This window comes from Trichechus manatus, unplaced genomic scaffold (genome assembly GCF_000243295.1).
Source record: "Trichechus manatus latirostris isolate Lorelei unplaced genomic scaffold, TriManLat1.0 scaffold00088, whole genome shotgun sequence".
NCBI classification, from domain to species: Eukaryota; Metazoa; Chordata; class Mammalia; order Sirenia; family Trichechidae; genus Trichechus; species Trichechus manatus.
Genome location: NW_004444024.1, coordinates 921,364 through 937,711, shown reverse-complemented (window position 1 = coordinate 937,711; position 16,348 = coordinate 921,364). Strand labels below are relative to the sequence as shown.

General features: G+C 55.2%; 1 protein-coding gene across 7 annotated transcripts in view; it reads left to right on the top strand.

The window, feature by feature from the left end:
- Positions 1–15,597, top strand: part of NUMA1 (nuclear mitotic apparatus protein 1) — an 86,778-nt gene extending 71,181 nt beyond the window's left edge. For 5 of the 7 annotated variants that reach the window (XM_023736520.1, XM_023736524.1, XM_023736522.1 and 2 more), the window contains exons 10-24: positions 135–252; positions 345–462; positions 783–923; positions 1,874–1,996; positions 2,146–5,544; positions 7,590–7,658; positions 9,092–9,202; positions 9,290–9,508; positions 9,619–9,776; positions 11,054–11,300; positions 12,237–12,465; positions 13,156–13,292; positions 13,696–13,872; positions 14,161–14,274; positions 14,402–15,597. In XM_023736520.1, the coding sequence (XP_023592288.1) occupies positions 135–252; positions 345–462; positions 783–923; positions 1,874–1,996; positions 2,146–5,544; positions 7,590–7,658; positions 9,092–9,202; positions 9,290–9,508; positions 9,619–9,776; positions 11,054–11,300; positions 12,237–12,465; positions 13,156–13,292; positions 13,696–13,872; positions 14,161–14,274; positions 14,402–14,725 (5,684 nt within the window). In that variant the 3' untranslated portion in view covers positions 14,726–15,597. The remainder of the gene's footprint in view (positions 1–134; positions 253–344; positions 463–782; positions 924–1,873; positions 1,997–2,145; positions 5,545–7,589; positions 7,659–9,091; positions 9,203–9,289; positions 9,509–9,618; positions 9,777–11,053; positions 11,301–12,236; positions 12,466–13,155; positions 13,293–13,695; positions 13,873–14,160; positions 14,275–14,401) is intronic. The other 2 variants (XM_023736525.1, XM_023736526.1) reach the window with 2 other exon arrangements.
- Positions 15,598–16,348: the final 751 nt, after the last annotated feature.

Genomic DNA, 16,348 nt, shown 5'->3' with positions numbered 1-16,348 from the left:
AGACTGACCTGTAAGCTGGATTCTGTCCTTGCCCCATCCTCCCTACCCCTAAGGATTGGATACCCTACTCCTCCCATTCCCCTTTACTTTCTTTTGCTCTGTGCTCACTCTCCTCTTCCCCCACCCCGGGGCAGATGCACAGATAGCCCTGATGCAGCAACGCATTGACCGTCTGGCTCTGCTGAATGAGAGGCAGGCAGCCAGCCCGCCGGAAACCAGGGAGCTTGAGGAGCTACGCGGCAAGAATGAGAGGTATAGCCTTCCCTGCCTGCCATCAGCTCCCAGTCCCTTCCTGCACCCACTGGTGGGCCACACTCTTCTCTCACTGCTTCCCTCCCTCGCAGCCTCACTATGCGCCTGCATGAGACGCTAAAGCAGTGCCAGGACCTGAAGACAGAGAAGAGCCAGATGGATCGCAAGATCAACCAGCTTTCTGAGGAGAATGGCGACCTTTCCTTTAAGGTGAGTGGTGGGGGGCCTAATCCACACGTGGAGGCCAGTAAGGGCTGAGGTGGTCTGGAAGGCTGCCCAAGAGAGGGTTGAAAGAGGATCTCTCGAGAGACCCTGCATACTTCGCCCCTTTCCTTGTCCCATAATTGGGTATGTTAAGTGCCTCGATAGGATGCTGGATTGTGGCCCTAAATTTTGATTTGTACTTCTAAGTTACAGATGTGATTGCTTTGAGGGGGGTTGAAACGATAGTTGGAGGCCAGGGAGCAGACCAGCAGTGGTGTTGCCAGTTTTGGCCCTGGGTGATGGGGATTCCCACCTGTCTGTCTCAGCTGCGGGAATTTGCCAGTCACTTGCAGCAACTACAGGGCGCCCTCAACGAGCTGACAGAGGAGCATGGCAAGGCCACCCAGGAGTGGGCGGAGAAGCAGGCCCATCTCGAGAAGGAGCTCAGCACAACCCTGCAGGACAAGGTAATGCTCTGCTTCGGGGAGTCAGGGCCACCATCTCGATCATGTGTTCAAAGCGGAATTCAGTTTACCACTGTTCTTTTGGGTCTTTTGGGAACTAAGCTAACTTCTCTTCAAGGTTTAGTAGTGTGCTAAAATGGAAAACTTGTGGGCTTAAGTCCAGTATACCTAGGTTTGAATCCTGTCTTGCTATTTACAAGGTGTGGATCTTGGGCAAGTTACTCAATCTCTCCAGGTGTCCTTTCCCTAAAATGGGACTGGTGATAAGAGTAGCTGCCTCATCAGTTACTGTGAGATGATACATATAAAGCGTTTAACACACTGTATGGTGTAAAGTAAGCGCTGAATGAATTAGCTGTTGTTGTTGTTAATATTAAGAACCCAACTCTGGTGCTTATTAACAATGTAGCCCTTGGGCAAGGCACTTAACATCTGACCTTTAATGTCTTGCCCTGTAAAAGAGGGACATTAATAGCTACCTCTCAGATTAGTTATATGGATTAGAAATTCAGAGGCTTACCCAGCACAGTGCCTGGCCTGTAGTAGATGCTTAGTGAACAGTTGTGGGGAGGTGGGTGTGAGGCTGGGGTGACGCTGTTGCTGCTGCTGTTGGCTATGATGCCCAGACAGTCGGGGAATATTTTTGGTTTTTTGGATAATCTGGAAGCCAAGACTTGTCTGAGGAGAGCTATATAGTAAGGAAATTTGAACTAAGTAGCTTTGGATAAGTAAGTAGTTCACATTATAACTTAATTCAGCCCAGGAACTAAGGTTAGAAAGTCAAGTCCCTCAGGGTCCCAGGTCTATGGTTTCTGAGTCTTTTCTAGGCCAAGGCAAAAGGAAGTCTTGGCCACAAGATGAGAGGGTCACCTGCTGATGTCCACAAGGGCCTGTGTGGTCATGCGGGGACTACTCCACCCCTCTGTTCACATGGGTCTCTTGTTTACTCCTAGAAATACCTCGAAGAGAAGAATGAAATTCTTCTGGGAAAACTTTCACAGATGGAAGAACATTCAACCCAGCTGCAGAAGAACCCACCCCAGGAGAAGGGTGAGGTGCTGGGTGACGCCTTGCAGGTAGGAATACAGGGGAGTAGCCATTAGGACCCGTGTGCTGGGATTGGGTGGCCCCACATTCAGCACATTCAGATTCCTGGTTATCCTATTCCCAGAGGGCCTGGTGACTGAGGAGTCATGCTCATCCCATTTGTTTTTTATCCCACCAGCTGGAAGCCCTGAAGCAAGAGGCAGCCACTCTTGCTGCAAACTATGCCCAGCTCCAAGCCAAGGTGGGGGAACTGGAGACGGAGCGGGGCCAGCAGGAAGCCAAGCTACTTGCCGAGCGGGGCCACTTTGAAGAAGAAAAGCAGCAGTTGGCTGGCCTGATTGCTGACCTGCAGAGCTCCATCTCCAACCTCACCCAGGCCAAGGAAGACCTGGAGAAAGCCTCACAGGCTCAGAATGCCGAGTTGACTGCCCAGGTGGCCACTCTGACCTCCGAGCTCACCACACTCAATGCCACCCTCCAGCAACAGGATCAAGAACTGACTGGCCTGAAACAGCAGGCCGAGAAAGAGCAGGCCCAGCTAGCCCAGACTCTCCAGCAGCAAGAACAGGCCTCCCAGGGTCTCCGCCACCAGGTGGAGCAGTTGAGCAGCAGCCTGAAGCAGAAGGAGCAGCAGTTGGAGGAGGCAGCCAAGGAGCAGGAGGCAACTAAGCAGGACCACGCCCAACAACTGGCCACTATTTCCAAGAAGCAAGAGGCCACCTTAAGAGAGAGGAACACAGCTCTCCAGCAGCTGGAGGCACTGGAGAAGGAGAATGCTGCCAAGCTGGAGATTCTGCAACAGCAACTTCAGGCTGCTAATGAAGCCCAGGATAGTGCCCAGACCTCAGTGACACAGGCCCAGCGGGAAAAGGCAGAGCTGAGCCAAAAGGTTGAGGAACTCCATGCCTGCATTGAGGCAGCCCGCCAGGAGCAGCGTGAGGCCCAGGTCCAGGTGACAGAGCTGGAGGCCCAGTTGAGGTCTGAGCAGCAAAAAGCAACTGAGAGAGAAGGGGTGGCCCAGGAGAAGGACCAACTCCAGGAGCAGCTCCGGGCCCTTGAGGAGTCCTTGAAGGCCGCCAAGGGCAGCCTTGAGGAGGAGAAGCGCCAGGCTGCCGACGCCCGGGAGGAGCAACAGCGTTGTATCTCTGAGCTGGAGGCAGAGACCCGGAGCCTGGCAGAGCAGCGTAAACAGGAGCAGAAGGAGCTAGAAGAAGAGAAGGCTGGGCGCAAGGGGCTGGAGACCCAGTTACAGCAGCTTGGGGAGGCCCATCAGGCCGAGACGGAGGCCCTGCGGCGGGAGCTGGCAGAGGCCATAGCCTCCCAACGCAAGAGCGAGAGTGAATATGAGCAACTCGTCAAGGAGGTAGCTACCTGGCGTGAGCGGTATGAGGATAGCCAGCAAGAAGAGGCGCAGTATGGTGCCATATTCCAGGAACAGCTGGTGGCCCTGAAGGAGGAATGTGAGAAGGCCCGCCAGGAGCTGCAGGAGGCAAAGGAGAAGGTAGCAGGGATAGAGGCCCACAGCGAGCTCCAGATAAGCCGGCAGCAGAATGAGCTCGCTCAGCTCAACGCCAATCTGGCTAGAGCCCTCCAGCAGGTCCAGGAGAAGGAGGTCAGGGCCCAGAAGCTTGCTGATGACCTCTCCGCTCTGCAGGAGAAGATGGCTGCCACCAGCAAGGAGGTGGCCCGCCTGGAGGCCTTGGTGCGCAAGGCAGGAGAGCAGCAGGAAACAGGCTCCCGTGAGCTACTCAAGGAGCACCCGAGAGCAGGAGATAGAGAGGCAGAGTGGCTGGAAGAGCAGCAGGGGCACCAGTTCTGCAGCACACAGGCCACACTGCAGGCCATGGAGCGTGAGGCAGAGCGGATGGGCAGTGAACTGGAGAGGCTGCGGGCTGCGCTGATGGAGAGCCAGGGCCAGCAGCAGGAGGAGCGTGGGCAGCAGGAGAGGGAAGTGGCACGGCTGACCCAAGAGCGGGGCCGGGCCCAAGCTGACCTTGCTCTGGAGAAGGCAGCCAAGGCAGAGCTGGAGATGCGGCTGCAGAATGCCCTCAATGAGCAGCGTGTGGAGTTTGCTGCCCTGCAAGAGGCGCTAGCCCATGCCCTGAGGGAAAAGGAAGGGAAGGATCAGGAGCTGGCCAAGCTTCGTGGTCAGGAGGCAGCCCAGAAAACAGAGCTAGGGGAGCTTCGGCAAACCTTGGAGCAACTGAAAGAACAACTGGCTAAGGAGGAAAGGGAGCACCAGCAGTCTGTAGGAATGGCCAGTGGAGAAGATGCTTCTGGCTCAGGAGCCTCGTCCGGGGCTGTTGGAAAGACAGATCCATCAGGTGCGGAGCTGGAGGCTCTGCGAGCAGAGGTGAGCAATCTGGAGCAGCAGTGCCGGGGCCATCAGGAGAAGGCCTCCAGCCTGGAGCGCAGCCTGGAGGCTGAGCGAGCCTCCCATGCGGAGTGGGACAGTGCTCTGGAGACAGTGAGGGGGCAGTTAGAAGAGAAGGCCCGGGAGCTGGGGCACAGTCAGGATGCCTTAGCCTCAGCCCAAAGGGAGTTGGCCACCCACTGTGCCAAGGCCCAAGACCACAGCAAGGCTGAGGCTGAGTGGAAGGCCCAAGTGGCCCGGGGCCAGCAGGAGGCCGAGAGAAAAAACAGCCTTATCAGCAGCTTGGAGGAGGAGGTGTCCATTCTGAACCGCCAGGTCCTGGAGAAGGAGGGGGAGAGCAAGGAGCTGAAGCGGCTGGTGGTAGCCGAGTCGGAGAAGAGCCAGAAGCTGGAAGAGAGGCTGCGTCTGCTCCAGGCAGAGACTGCCAGCAGCAGTGCCAGAGCAGCAGAGCGCAGCTCTGCTCTGCGAGAGGAGGTGCAGACCCTTCGGGACGAAGCAGAGAAACAGCGAGTGGCTTCAGAAAACCTGCGGCAGGAGCTGGCCTCGCAGGCAGAGCGCGCGGAGGAGCTAGGCCAAGAACTGAAGGCTTGGCAGGAGAAGTTCTTCCAGAAAGAGCAGGCCCTCTCTGCCCTGCAGCTTGAGCACACCAGCACACAGGCCCTGGTGAGTGAGCTGCTGCCTGTCAAGCACCTGTGCCAGCAGCTGCAGGCCGAGCAGGCAGCTGCTGAGAAGCGCCATCGTGAGGAGCTGGAGCAGAGTAAGCAGGCAGCTGGTGGGCTGCGGGCCGAGCTGATGCGGGCCCAGCGGGAGCTTGGGGAGCTGGTGCCCCTCCGGCAGAAGGTGGCAGAGCAGGAGCGAGCAGCCCAGCAGCTGCGGGCAGAGAAGGCCAGCTATGCCGAGCAGCTAAGCATGCTGAAAAAGGCCCATGGCCTGCTGGCAGAGGAGAACCGGGGCCTGGGGGAGCGGGCCAACCTTGGCCGGCAGTTTCTGGAAGTGGAGCTGGATCAGGCTCGAGAGAAATATGTCCAAGAGCTGGCAGCTGTGCGTGCTGATGCGGAGACCCGTCTGGCTGAGGTGCGGCAGGAAGCCCAGAACGCTGCCCGGGAGCTGGAAGTGATGACTGCCAAGTACGAGGGTGCCAAGGTCAAGGTCCTGGAGGAGAGGCAGCGGTTCCAGGAAGAGAGGCAGAAACTCACTGCCCAGGTGAGGTGCCCCACCCAGCCATACCCCCAAAGATCAAACCTGAGAGGGAGGGGACCAGGGCCTCTGGCTCCCACGTTACGGCCTTAAGCTAGTTAAAGACCTTCCCTCAGTCACTGGGTGGCAGAGGAGGAGTAGAGTTCAAGTCTTTTGCCCCTACTGTCTTCAAGAAAAAGATCAGTATCTTCCCCTTCACTGAAGGCTCTGTCCCTGGAGAGTTATGTTGTGAAGGCCATCAGCCCTTTCCAGAGGCATACTGTTGTGAGGAGGTGTGCCTACACTGGAAGCCCCGGAGGCCACTGGGAACTCAGATGAGCCAAACTGGTATTTGTTTAATTACTAGATGTCTAGTGCCTTGGGGGCAAATATCAGAGCTCAGTGACGTCAGCTTGGCAGCCAGTCCAGTCCTCTTTGGCCCCATCTCACTCTGTCTCCATTGATCCTCCCCTGTGCACAGGTGGAGCAGCTAGAGCTATTTCAGAGAGAGCAAACTAAGCAGGTAATGCCTGGGGTGCTTGCTAAGTGCTGGCTGCTTAAGCGGTGACCAGTCTCAGTGCATGGCCCCAGCTCAGCTTGTCTCCACCAGCCCCCGTTGTGAACTGTTTGTGAAGGGGGCAGGGTCAAGCCATGGAATCCAGGCCCAGGCTGTCCAGGAGTGCGGGGTGCTGAGCCCTCTCGGGCTTCATCCCACCCATCCCAGGTCGGCCTCTTCACCCTTCTGCACTTTTCTCTCATCTGCCTGTCAGGGAGGAGGGATAGGATGGGCTTCATGTTTCCCATATCTGAACCAGGGACAGAATCAGTCTTCAGGGTTCTAGACCCTCCAAGTCATGTTCCAGGTTCAAGATAGTCAACTAAGAGGAACAGTAGAATGACTTACGGGCCTTGTTTTAACACAACCCCTTCTCTCCCACAGAGAGTATGGATTTACTGAAGCCGTAACGGTGATATGCAAGGCAGCCCTCAGAGTTAGGGAGGGCCGTGAGCTTTCAGGGGCCTGCCCATCGTCCACCAGGACAGGACTGCTTCTCGAGAGCTTGGTATAGAGAGACCTGGGAGCAGGAAGGCCAAGGTTGAGAGGAGCAGGAGGGGTCTACACCAGACAGAGGAGGTCGCTAGACATCATGGCTGCAGAGCTGGTATTTAGTGAGAGCACCCTTTCTCCACCCATCCTCCTACCCAGTCCCCTCAGGCCTGCTGAGGAATTGGGGCCTCCTATTCTCTCCTCCTGTCGCCTTCTCTGAGGAGCCTGAGATGATGGGGGACAGTCAAACAGAAGAGCAAACAGTTAGCAATGGAGCCCTTGCCTCTCCCCCCTCTCCCCTCTGCCTATCATGCTTGAACTCCTTGAATGCCTGGAGGAGACGGGGTGCTTGGGGTGGCCAGCCGTTATGCTCCCTCTTGTTCTCTGCTTCCCTTTGCTCTTCCTTTGTGGGAACAGGGTGAGCTTTTAGTGTGTGTGCTGCCCCTGCTCTTGTCTTCCAGAAGTCTTTTCCCCAGTGCTAACCACGGTGGCCACACTGCTACCACCAGCCCTAACAACCTATGCTATTGGGAAGAAGCCTGAGCGTTTATGGGCTTTGGCTTTGGCAGTTTCTAGGACTAGAGAGAGGGATGGATACTCATGCATGTCTGCTAGAGTTACAGACTAGTTCCCCTGTTTCTACCCCAACCTGGGAAGGTTGGGCTGGGGAGCAGCGGTGGCAGCAGCAGCAGCAGAGTGGTGATGAGGTGTCAGCTCTGCAGAGTCCATTCTGCTGATTCTAACAGCTGCAGGGGTCAGGCAGGCCTCTCTGTGCGGGCTGGGGTGGAGGTGAGTATGGCAGATGGCTCAGGAACATGTGTGTGTGGGATCACTTTACTGAGGTTATGCCAACCAGCCTCGCCAGCATTGAGTCTGTTCCCTAATTGGAGGCCAGAGAAAGGACCTGAGTTTCCTGTTCCAGGAACACTGGGGATACTGGTCTGGGGAAACGTAAGACTTTGTCTGAACATGCAGAGGGTGGCCTCCTGAGTCTTTCTTCTCCTCTTCCCTCCCCTATCCCCAGGTAGAAGAACTGAGTAAGAAGCTAGCTGACCATGACCAAGCCAGCAAGATGCAGCAGCAGAAGCTGAAGGTGAGGCTGATGGGGACTAGGCCTGACCTCTGCTTGGCCTTACAGGGTGGGGAAGGGAAGGGGCCCTGTACGTCCTTGGGCTGTGATGGATGAGAGGACAGAGGAGGGGCACCCTGGGTGCTTGGCAGCCTTTGGAAATCTGCCTTTGGCTCAGGAACCCCACGTGTGCCTTCTGGGAGCTCTTGAGGGAAGGCTGGAGCAGTTCCCATCCCTCTAGACCTCCACTGTCCAGTATAGTAACTAGCCACTAGCCACATGTGCTATTGAAATTTAAATTAATTTAAACAAAATAAAATTTAAAATTAAATTCCTCCATGACACTAGCTACATTTCACATGCTCGGTAGCTGTGGGTGGCTACTGGCTACTATATTGGACAGCGCAGATACAGAACATGTCCGTCATCCCAGAAAGTTCTGTTGGACAGTGCTGGTCTAGATAGTCTGGGCCCAGGGAGTGAGCGTGTTGATATTTAATATTACAATTTAATAGTATTCCGATGTTTTCAACTGTGTCTTCTTTTGTTCAGTATTTGCTGTTTGCAGTTGTAGACGTCATAGCCTTTAGTCAGGGACAAAGAAAATGGGCTCACTAAAGCCCCGATGGGCCACAGGAGTTGATGGAAGCTCAGAGCATCGTTTCCTTGCTCACCTTCCATATGCACCCACATCATGCCTAAGACATAAACAGATGTCTCTCATGCTTCTTGGGGGCCTGCCCTGTGCTAAGAGACGTAGGAGAGGCAAGGGCAGGATGGCCCAGCCCAGCACCTCTAACAGACCGAGCACTGTGCGAGGCATAGCAGGTGGGCAGAGACTCATACACAGACCCTATTCTGAAGGAGGCTGTGTCTGGGTGGGAGGCAGCACTGGCATAGTTAATGAGCCCACACAGGCTTTGGCATTAGGTGAAGCAAGATTCAAATCTTAGTTTGCCATTTAGTCACTGTGACCCTGGTCATTTTGCCTAAATCTCTGGGTTCAGTTTCCTCATCTCTAAAATGAGGATGAAGTTACTTCCCATAGTGGTTTTGAGGATAAACGAATATGTCCTCAGAGAGCTTACATGCCAAATGCCTAGTTCCATGCTTTGCCCCCAAGGTGTCCCTGGGAATCCGTTTCCTTTCCTCTTTGGGAGATTGACTGTGTTCTCATAGAAAGAGATTGAGACAGTTTATGCCCAGTCTCAAAAGAAGGCCAAAGTAGGGTTGTTAGAACTGTGCCAGAGAGATAACAAGTGGCATGGGCCGGCCAGGGAAAGTTTCCATAGACTGTAGACCTTGAAGGGTGAGTGGTGTTTGAGTAGGATGGAGTTGGGGGAAAGTGTGTTAGTGTTGCGTGAGAACGGCCACAGAGCCCAAGGGCCAGGCCAAGACAGTGAGTTTGGGTGGAGCAGCCAGATGGGCCCTGCTGATGAGCCTTTCCACGCTCCCAGGCCCAGGGAAGCGAGAGCCAGCAGGAGGCGCAGCGCCTCCAGGCCCAGCTAAATGAGCTGCAGGCCCAGTTGAGCCAGAAGGAGCAGGCAGCTGAGCACTACAAGCTGCAGGTGAGGAGCCCTGCCCTGGCCCATCCTGCCCACCCCCCTGCCTCTGCCCCACCCCCACCAGCCCTTCCGCCCTGTCTGCTCACACAGATGGAAAAAGCCAAGACCCATTATGATGCCAAGAAGCAGCAAAACCAAGAGCTGCAGGAGCAGCTGCGGGGCCTGGAGCAGCTACAGAAAGAAAACAAGGAGCTGCGGGCTGAAGCTGAGAGGCTGGGCCAGGAGCTGCAGCAGGCTGGGCTGAAGACCAAGGAGGCTGAACAGACCTGCCGTCACCTTACTGCCCAGGTGCATAGCCTGGAGGCACAGGTAAGTGTCTAGCTGGAGAGACTCCCCTTACCCTGCATATGGGACCCCTGTGCCCTCCACTCCTGCCTTCCTGCCTTCCTGCACTCTCCTCCTGGCCCTGTCCTTCCCAGGTTGCCCATGCTGACCAGCAGCTTCGAGACCTGGGCAAGTTCCAAGTGGCGACTGATGCCTTAAAGAGCCGGGAGCCCCAGGCTAAGCCCCAGCTGGACTTGAGCATTGACAGCCTGGACCTGAGCTGCGAGGAGGGGACCCCGCTTGCTATCACCAGGTCGGGGCACCCTCCCTCCCTAAGCCTATTGCTTATAGAGTGCCTCCTGCTGATCAGGCTGTGTATCCTGGACACTGGGGCTAGCGAGAGAAATAAGATGCAGTCCCTTTGCCTTCTGGAAGCTTATTCTTAGATGAGAAAGAAAAAGAAAGTATTACAGGTGTGATACTGTATAAGGCACAGGGAGAGGGAAAAGCAGCGAGAGTGAAAGGCTCTGTGGAGACAGTCACTCCTGCTCTGTGTCTTGAAAGAATACAGAGATGTGCCTGCCTGGTGAACAGAGAGAGCAGTGGGAGCAGAGGCTGAGAAACAGCTGCGTGGGCTGTGGAGAGAGGGCTGGGAAGGCTCAGCAGGCCCAGATCCCAGGGGACTACCGTACTCCTGGTGGAAGGAGGCGGGCATTTAGGAGACGTGATCCTAAACATACTGAAGAACCTCTGACAGGGCTTAAATTGAGGAGTACATGGTCAGACTTGCATCATAGAAGGATTATTCTGGTAGACAGTAGAGGATAAGAGTGGAAATACATTTATTGTTTTTATTAAGCAAACACTTATATGGCACTTACAGACACTTCACAGCACTTGAAAAATATTAATTCACTTCTCTCAACCCTCTGAGGTTCTGCTGTCACCTCCTTTAACATGAAACTGGGGCTTAGAGGGGTGGTCACTTGTCCTTGCTTGTCACCACTCTGCTGCCTCTCGCAGTCTAGATGAGAGGAGATGAGACTGAACCAGAAAGGACGTGAGAATGGAGTGAGGTGTGGTCAGATGTTAGGAGACTCAGTGGTTGGGTCTGGCAAGAGAGGGGTGTGGTAGGGATTGTGCCCATGTTCGTGGCTTGGGGCTCTGGGAAGAGGGTGCTCCCATTCACTGAGAGGGAATGCAGGAGGAGGGACAGATACGTGGGCTTAGTTTGGAATATGTTCATTGTGAAGTACTGTGCGCATCTAGGGGGGATGTCTCAGGGCAATTGGATATATGGGTCTGGAGTTCAGGCTCTGGAAATTGCCCAGGCAGAGATCAGGGAGTTGCCAGCATTGAGGCATTGCGAGCAGCCATGGGGGATAGATGAGCTCACCAGGGCAAGAGTGGATTGAAGGGAGGGCCCAGGTCAAGGACTCTCCTTGTTGCCTCTGAAAAATCAGAGCGAGAATGGGGTGCTTGACCCTGTCTGCCTGTACTAAATGTAGAAATGATCACTTGGAAGCAAAAGGGTGGACAAAATGCCTCCTAGCCCTCGGAGTCTCACCTCAGCAGGTTTCCTTTCCACAGCAAGCTGCCTCGTACCCAGCCAGATGGCACCAGTGTCCCTGGAGAGCCAGCCTCACCTGTCTCCCAGCGCCTGCCCCCTAAGGTAGAATCCCTGGAGAGTCTCTACTTCACCCCCATCTCTACTCGGAGTCAGGCCCCCCTGGAGAGCAGCCTGGACTCCCTGGGGGACGTCTTCCTGGACTCAGGCCGTAAGACCCGCTCCGCTCGTCGACGCACCACACAAATCATCAACATCACCATGACCAAGGTCAGGCTGCTGGGAGAGGGGCTGCAGAGACTTCTAGTGACCAGCCTGGGGGCAGTAATGCCCACTTCCTCTGAAGGGCATCTTTACACTGGATCTTCAGAATAGTCTGAGGAGGGAGGCAGGCAGACAGGGATTACCAGCCCGTATTTTACAGATGAGAAAACAGATCCAGAGAAAGGAAGTGATGTGTTTAGGGCCTCTTTTATAGTAAGGGGCAGGGATGGAATTTGATCCTGTCTCCACTGAGACTAGAGCGTCCTCTCTGTCTGTAGCACTGATCCTCTGCAGGCTGAAGGGAGAGAATAGGCAAGTTGCAGCCCATCCTGTGCCTCCCAGCGCCCCGTGTGGCTAAGCTGTATCGTGGGTGCCTGCCAGGCTGTGGACTCTTGCCCTTGTTTCCCTATCCCAGGAGGAGGATGGGGAGGAGAGGTGCTTTGGTGCAGCAGAGAGACCTCTGTGTGTGGGTGCCCTCTGCTAACAAGAAGCTGGAGAAGCTCTAGAAAATGGTCAGTGCCCTTGGTCTGAGGGGCAGTGGAAGCTGTGGGGCAAGCCTGATTACTGCTCAAGAGACATGGGTTCTAGCCCCAGCTGTGCCACTTTCTAGCTGTTTGACCTTGGGCCAGTCCCTTTGCGTCACACCTCTAAAATGGGCTGATAAACCCTGCCTTCCCCCCTCAAAGCATTGTTTTAATAGACTCAGTGGAAAAATGGACGGAAGAGTCTTGACATCAAATCTCAGCACCTAGTGTGGGATTCTGGCAACAAAGCCCATTTTCTGCAGTGAAGTGTAAACCAAGGCCCCTTGCTAAGTGGCGTGGGAACACGTGCAGATATGCATGGGATCTGAGGGGCTTTAAGAGGGTCAGTGGGAGACTTCTTTATAGAGGACCAGGGTCCCACCCCACCCATCACAACAGATTTCATACTCTCTTCCAGAAGCTGGATGTGGAGGAGCCAGACAGCGCCAACTCATCCTTCCACAGCACACAGTCTGCCCCCGCATCCCAGGCCAGCCTGCGGACCACGTCCTCTACACAGTCTCTACCCTCCCTGAGCTCTGCCAACGATGGCAACTCAGCTCTGCTCAGCTTGCCTGGCTACCGGCCCACCACTCGCAGCTCTGCTCGCCACTCCCAGGCCAGGGTGTCCAGTGGGGCCCCTTCAGGTGAGGGGACTGTGGGAACACCCAAAAGTTAGACTAGAAGCAGATCCTGGCACAGGGAAGAGACAAGATGCTTTTAAAAATGCAAGGCTGGCCACCTTGCCACCTTCTAGCACCTTGTCCCTTTTCTTCCCTACAGTCTCAGGGCCTTCCCCGTCCTCTAGGGGCTGTGCTGGCGCAATTGGGCCAATGCTCACCTCAGCCAGGGTGAACCAGAGATGCTCACCAGGGGTAGTCTAGAACTCCCAGCATGATAGTGACAGCTGAGCTGCTGTTGAGAGTCCTTCGTGCCCCTTCTCAGGTGATGATGGGCTGCTGGAACGGCCAGGCTAGCCAGTGTTCTATCCTCAGAGACTGCTTGGAGGCTTTTGCTCTCTGGGCCTCAGGGACCCCTCTGGGTTATCAGTTCCTTTTCCTCAATTAGTTTGTCTTGGTGTTGGGCACCACAGTTTTGCAAGTGAGTAAGCCCCCATGGTAGACAGGGTATCTCTGCCCCACTCCTATACCTACAGCACCAGGTCAGAGGGGGACTCTGGTGTACTGGGCTTGACGTCCACGGGGTAGGCAGAAGGGGGAGTGGTGGCAGCAAAGGCTGGTGAGACCCAGAGTCAGTGGGTGACCTGCCAACTCTAGCCCTCACTCCTCTTGGTCCTCCAGCCCCTACACTTGCTCCAGCTTCCCTGCTTTCCACAGGAAGGAACAGTTTCTACATGGGCACTTGCCAGGATGAGCCAGAGCAGCTGGATGACTGGAACCGCATTGCAGAGTTGCAGCGGCGCAATCGAGTATGCCCCCCGCACCTGAAGACCTGCTATCCCATAGAGTCCAGGGTGAGTCCTGGGTCATCTGAGCAGGACCTGTCCATGCTGGCTCATTCCTTCCTCCCTTGGCATTACCCTTCCAGTGCTACCTGCTGACCTAGCTTGAGTACTCGTGTCCTGGGTCTCTGGACCACTGAGGAGGGTCACCTTCTTATGCACCCAGATGGGATAGCCAGCAGGAAGGGCGGTCAAGAGTGAAGTTACTATGGGAGGGCAGTAGCTTGAAGAGGAGTCTGCTGGGGACTGCGCTTCTCATGCCCGTTTGTCCGGGTTGTGGTGGAAAAGAGAACAGAAAAGGCGGCTCCAGCTGCTTCAAATGTCAGCCCAGTGAAGACAGTGCTGGGGCAGCCTCAGTTCCTGCTCCATTTCCACATAGCTGGGGTCCACTGACCTCTTCTTCCACCCTACACAGCCTTCCCTGAGCCTGGCCACCATCACAGATGAGGAGATGAAAACTGGTGATCCCCAGGAGACCCTGCGCCGGGCCAGCATGCAGCCAGCCCAGATCGCTGAGGGCACTGGCATCACAACCCGGCAGCAGCGCAAACGGGTCTCCTCAGAGTCCCACCAGGGCCCCGGCACCCCTGAGGTGGGTGACGTTGGCTCCTCTGTGTTTTGTTCTGTCGAGCACTCTGCACACGTTAGGCCCAGCTCACCACATTTGAAAAGGGGACTCAAGGGAAGGCTTCTCTCGCCAAGCGCCTGATGCAGGCAGGGACGGGGACTGTTGGAAGGGAAGCCTCTGGTTCAGGGTTTTGGGGGGCAAGTTAGACACGTTGACTTATAAAGTCCTCTTCAGCTCTGAAAGGCCAAGAGACCTGGTTTAGGATGTGAAGTCTTCTTGCTGCTGTCTGCCTAACTGTCCTCTTCCCCATAGTCTAAGAAGGCCAGCAGCTGTTTCCCACGCCCTATGACTCCCCGTGACCGACATGAAGGGCGCAAACAGAGCACTACCAAGGCCCAGGAGAAAGCAGCTCCAGCTGTTAAACAGGTTAGTCTGGGAGTGAAGGAGGATGACGGAAGGTCCTCAAGGGGCCTTGCTGGCAGAGCCCTGGTTTAGCAGGCTGACCTGGGAAGGCAGCATTGGGTTTCCCAGTTTGACAGCCCCTCCCCAACAGGCTGACCGGCGCCAGTCAATGGCCTTCAGCATCCTCAACACGCCCAAGAAGCTCGGGAATAGCCTTCTGCGGAGGGGGTCCTCCAAGAAAGCCCCATCCAAGGCCTCCCCCAACACCCGCAGTGGAACCCGCCGCTCTCCTCGCATCGCCACCACCACAGCCAGCGCCGCCAGTGCTGCCGCTGCCACCCCTCGGGCCAAGGGCAAGGTGGAGGCCCTGAGGGTGGGAGATGGGGGGAGTGTGACTCGTAGGAAACTTCATGGAAGAGGATGGGCCTTTCCCAGACTGCCCCGTGCAGCGGCATCCAAGGCAGGGCCAAGCTAGGCCACAGGAGGGTGGGGGGGTTAAAAGGTGTTCCATGTCCTAGTTAACTGCTTATTACTGAGGGGAGGAAATAGACAGCTCCATTCCTGAGAACACCCAGCGTTTCTTAGGCACAGCCAGCAATTGGTAAACTGAAAACAGATGCGTCCAGGGCCTCCCCAAGGATGGTATCCTGGTTAGGGGTGTATGGAGCAGGATGAGGGTTTCTAAGCCAGCAGCTGCAGGCTGGCATCCCAAGTCTGATCTAGCCATGTGACTGTCTCTCTTTCAGGCAAAGCACTAAAGGGCCAGTACCAGTGAGCGGCCCCACCTGTGTCCCCAGTGCTGCCCTCGCCTGGTCCTTCTTCTACTGTCCCTCTCAGTGCCTTCTCTCAGCTCCCAGGCCAACGGTGGCCAAACCCCAAGAGACAGTAATGCCTCCCACACCCCGTGCCCCATGCCTCAGGGGTGGGGTGGGGTGGCAGCCTTCACAGGCAGCTCACCCCCAACTTCCCCGGACTTGCACTGGGGTGGGATTTGGAGTGATGGGAAGGCTTTTAAGGGCCAGGGATGGATCTTTTCTAAATGTTATTACTTGTAAATAAAGTCTATTTTTCGCCCTTTAGTGCTGAGCTGCCTTGAGCTATGTGGAAAATAGGGGAAATCTGGGCTTTCTGGAGCATACATACCTTTTGTCCCTGCTGAGTCTTCCCTTTTCCGGACACATTTTCCCCGGATCCTGCCACACTCCATTTCTGGGCTGTGCTCCTAGTGAGCATTATGGGCTTTTTTTCCTGAGGCCCTATGTTCCCCTGAGGGAGCCCTGGTGGCGCAGTGGTTAAGCACTCAGCTGCTAACTGAAAAGTTAGAAACCTACCAGCTCCATGGGAGAAAGATGTGGCAGTCTGCTTACATGAAGATTTACAGCCTTGGAAACCCTATGGGGCAGTTCTACTCTGTCCTACAGGGTCACTATGAGTCAGAATCACGACGGCAACGGGTTATGTTCCTGAGTCTGGTTTTGTCGTTAGCTTCTGAGTGGCAGTCCTTCTTTTCTTATACTCCCTCATAGGGAGGCCAAGGTCCTGGCAAGTGGAACTTAGGCCTAAATAAGCAGATGCAAAAGATGTCTCAATGGAGTATTATTTATGAGTACCCACTGTGGGCCCTCCACAGTTGTGGATCAGAAGCAGCCTCTGCCCTCATCTCTTCCCTGGGGCAGTCCATTAGAGGGTAAAATACAAATACAACAGTAAGTCCATACAGAATGTGGCCAGAGCTGAGATAGTGTAGAGGAGACCAAATGACCAAAGGAACAGAAGTGAGACTTGACTGGGAACAAGGAAGAATACTTGTGGGCATGCTGGAAGGTTATGTTGGAAATGTAACCAGGTTCCTTGAATACTGGGCTAAGGTCCTGACAGCTCTTGGAGGTTTCTGAGTAGGACATCGGGAAAATTAATAAGTGGATGGAAAGAGAATGGCAGGCAGGAGGAGGAAGCATACAGAAGGTTATTAGAATTTTCTAGGTAGATGAGAAGAGTTTGAAGTTGGTGAGAGCAGGGAAGCTGGAGAGGAGGGAACAAGAACAGGAACCTTCGGAGGCGGGGGGCTCCCAAGCTGAGTCCAGGGCAGGGGTATGGT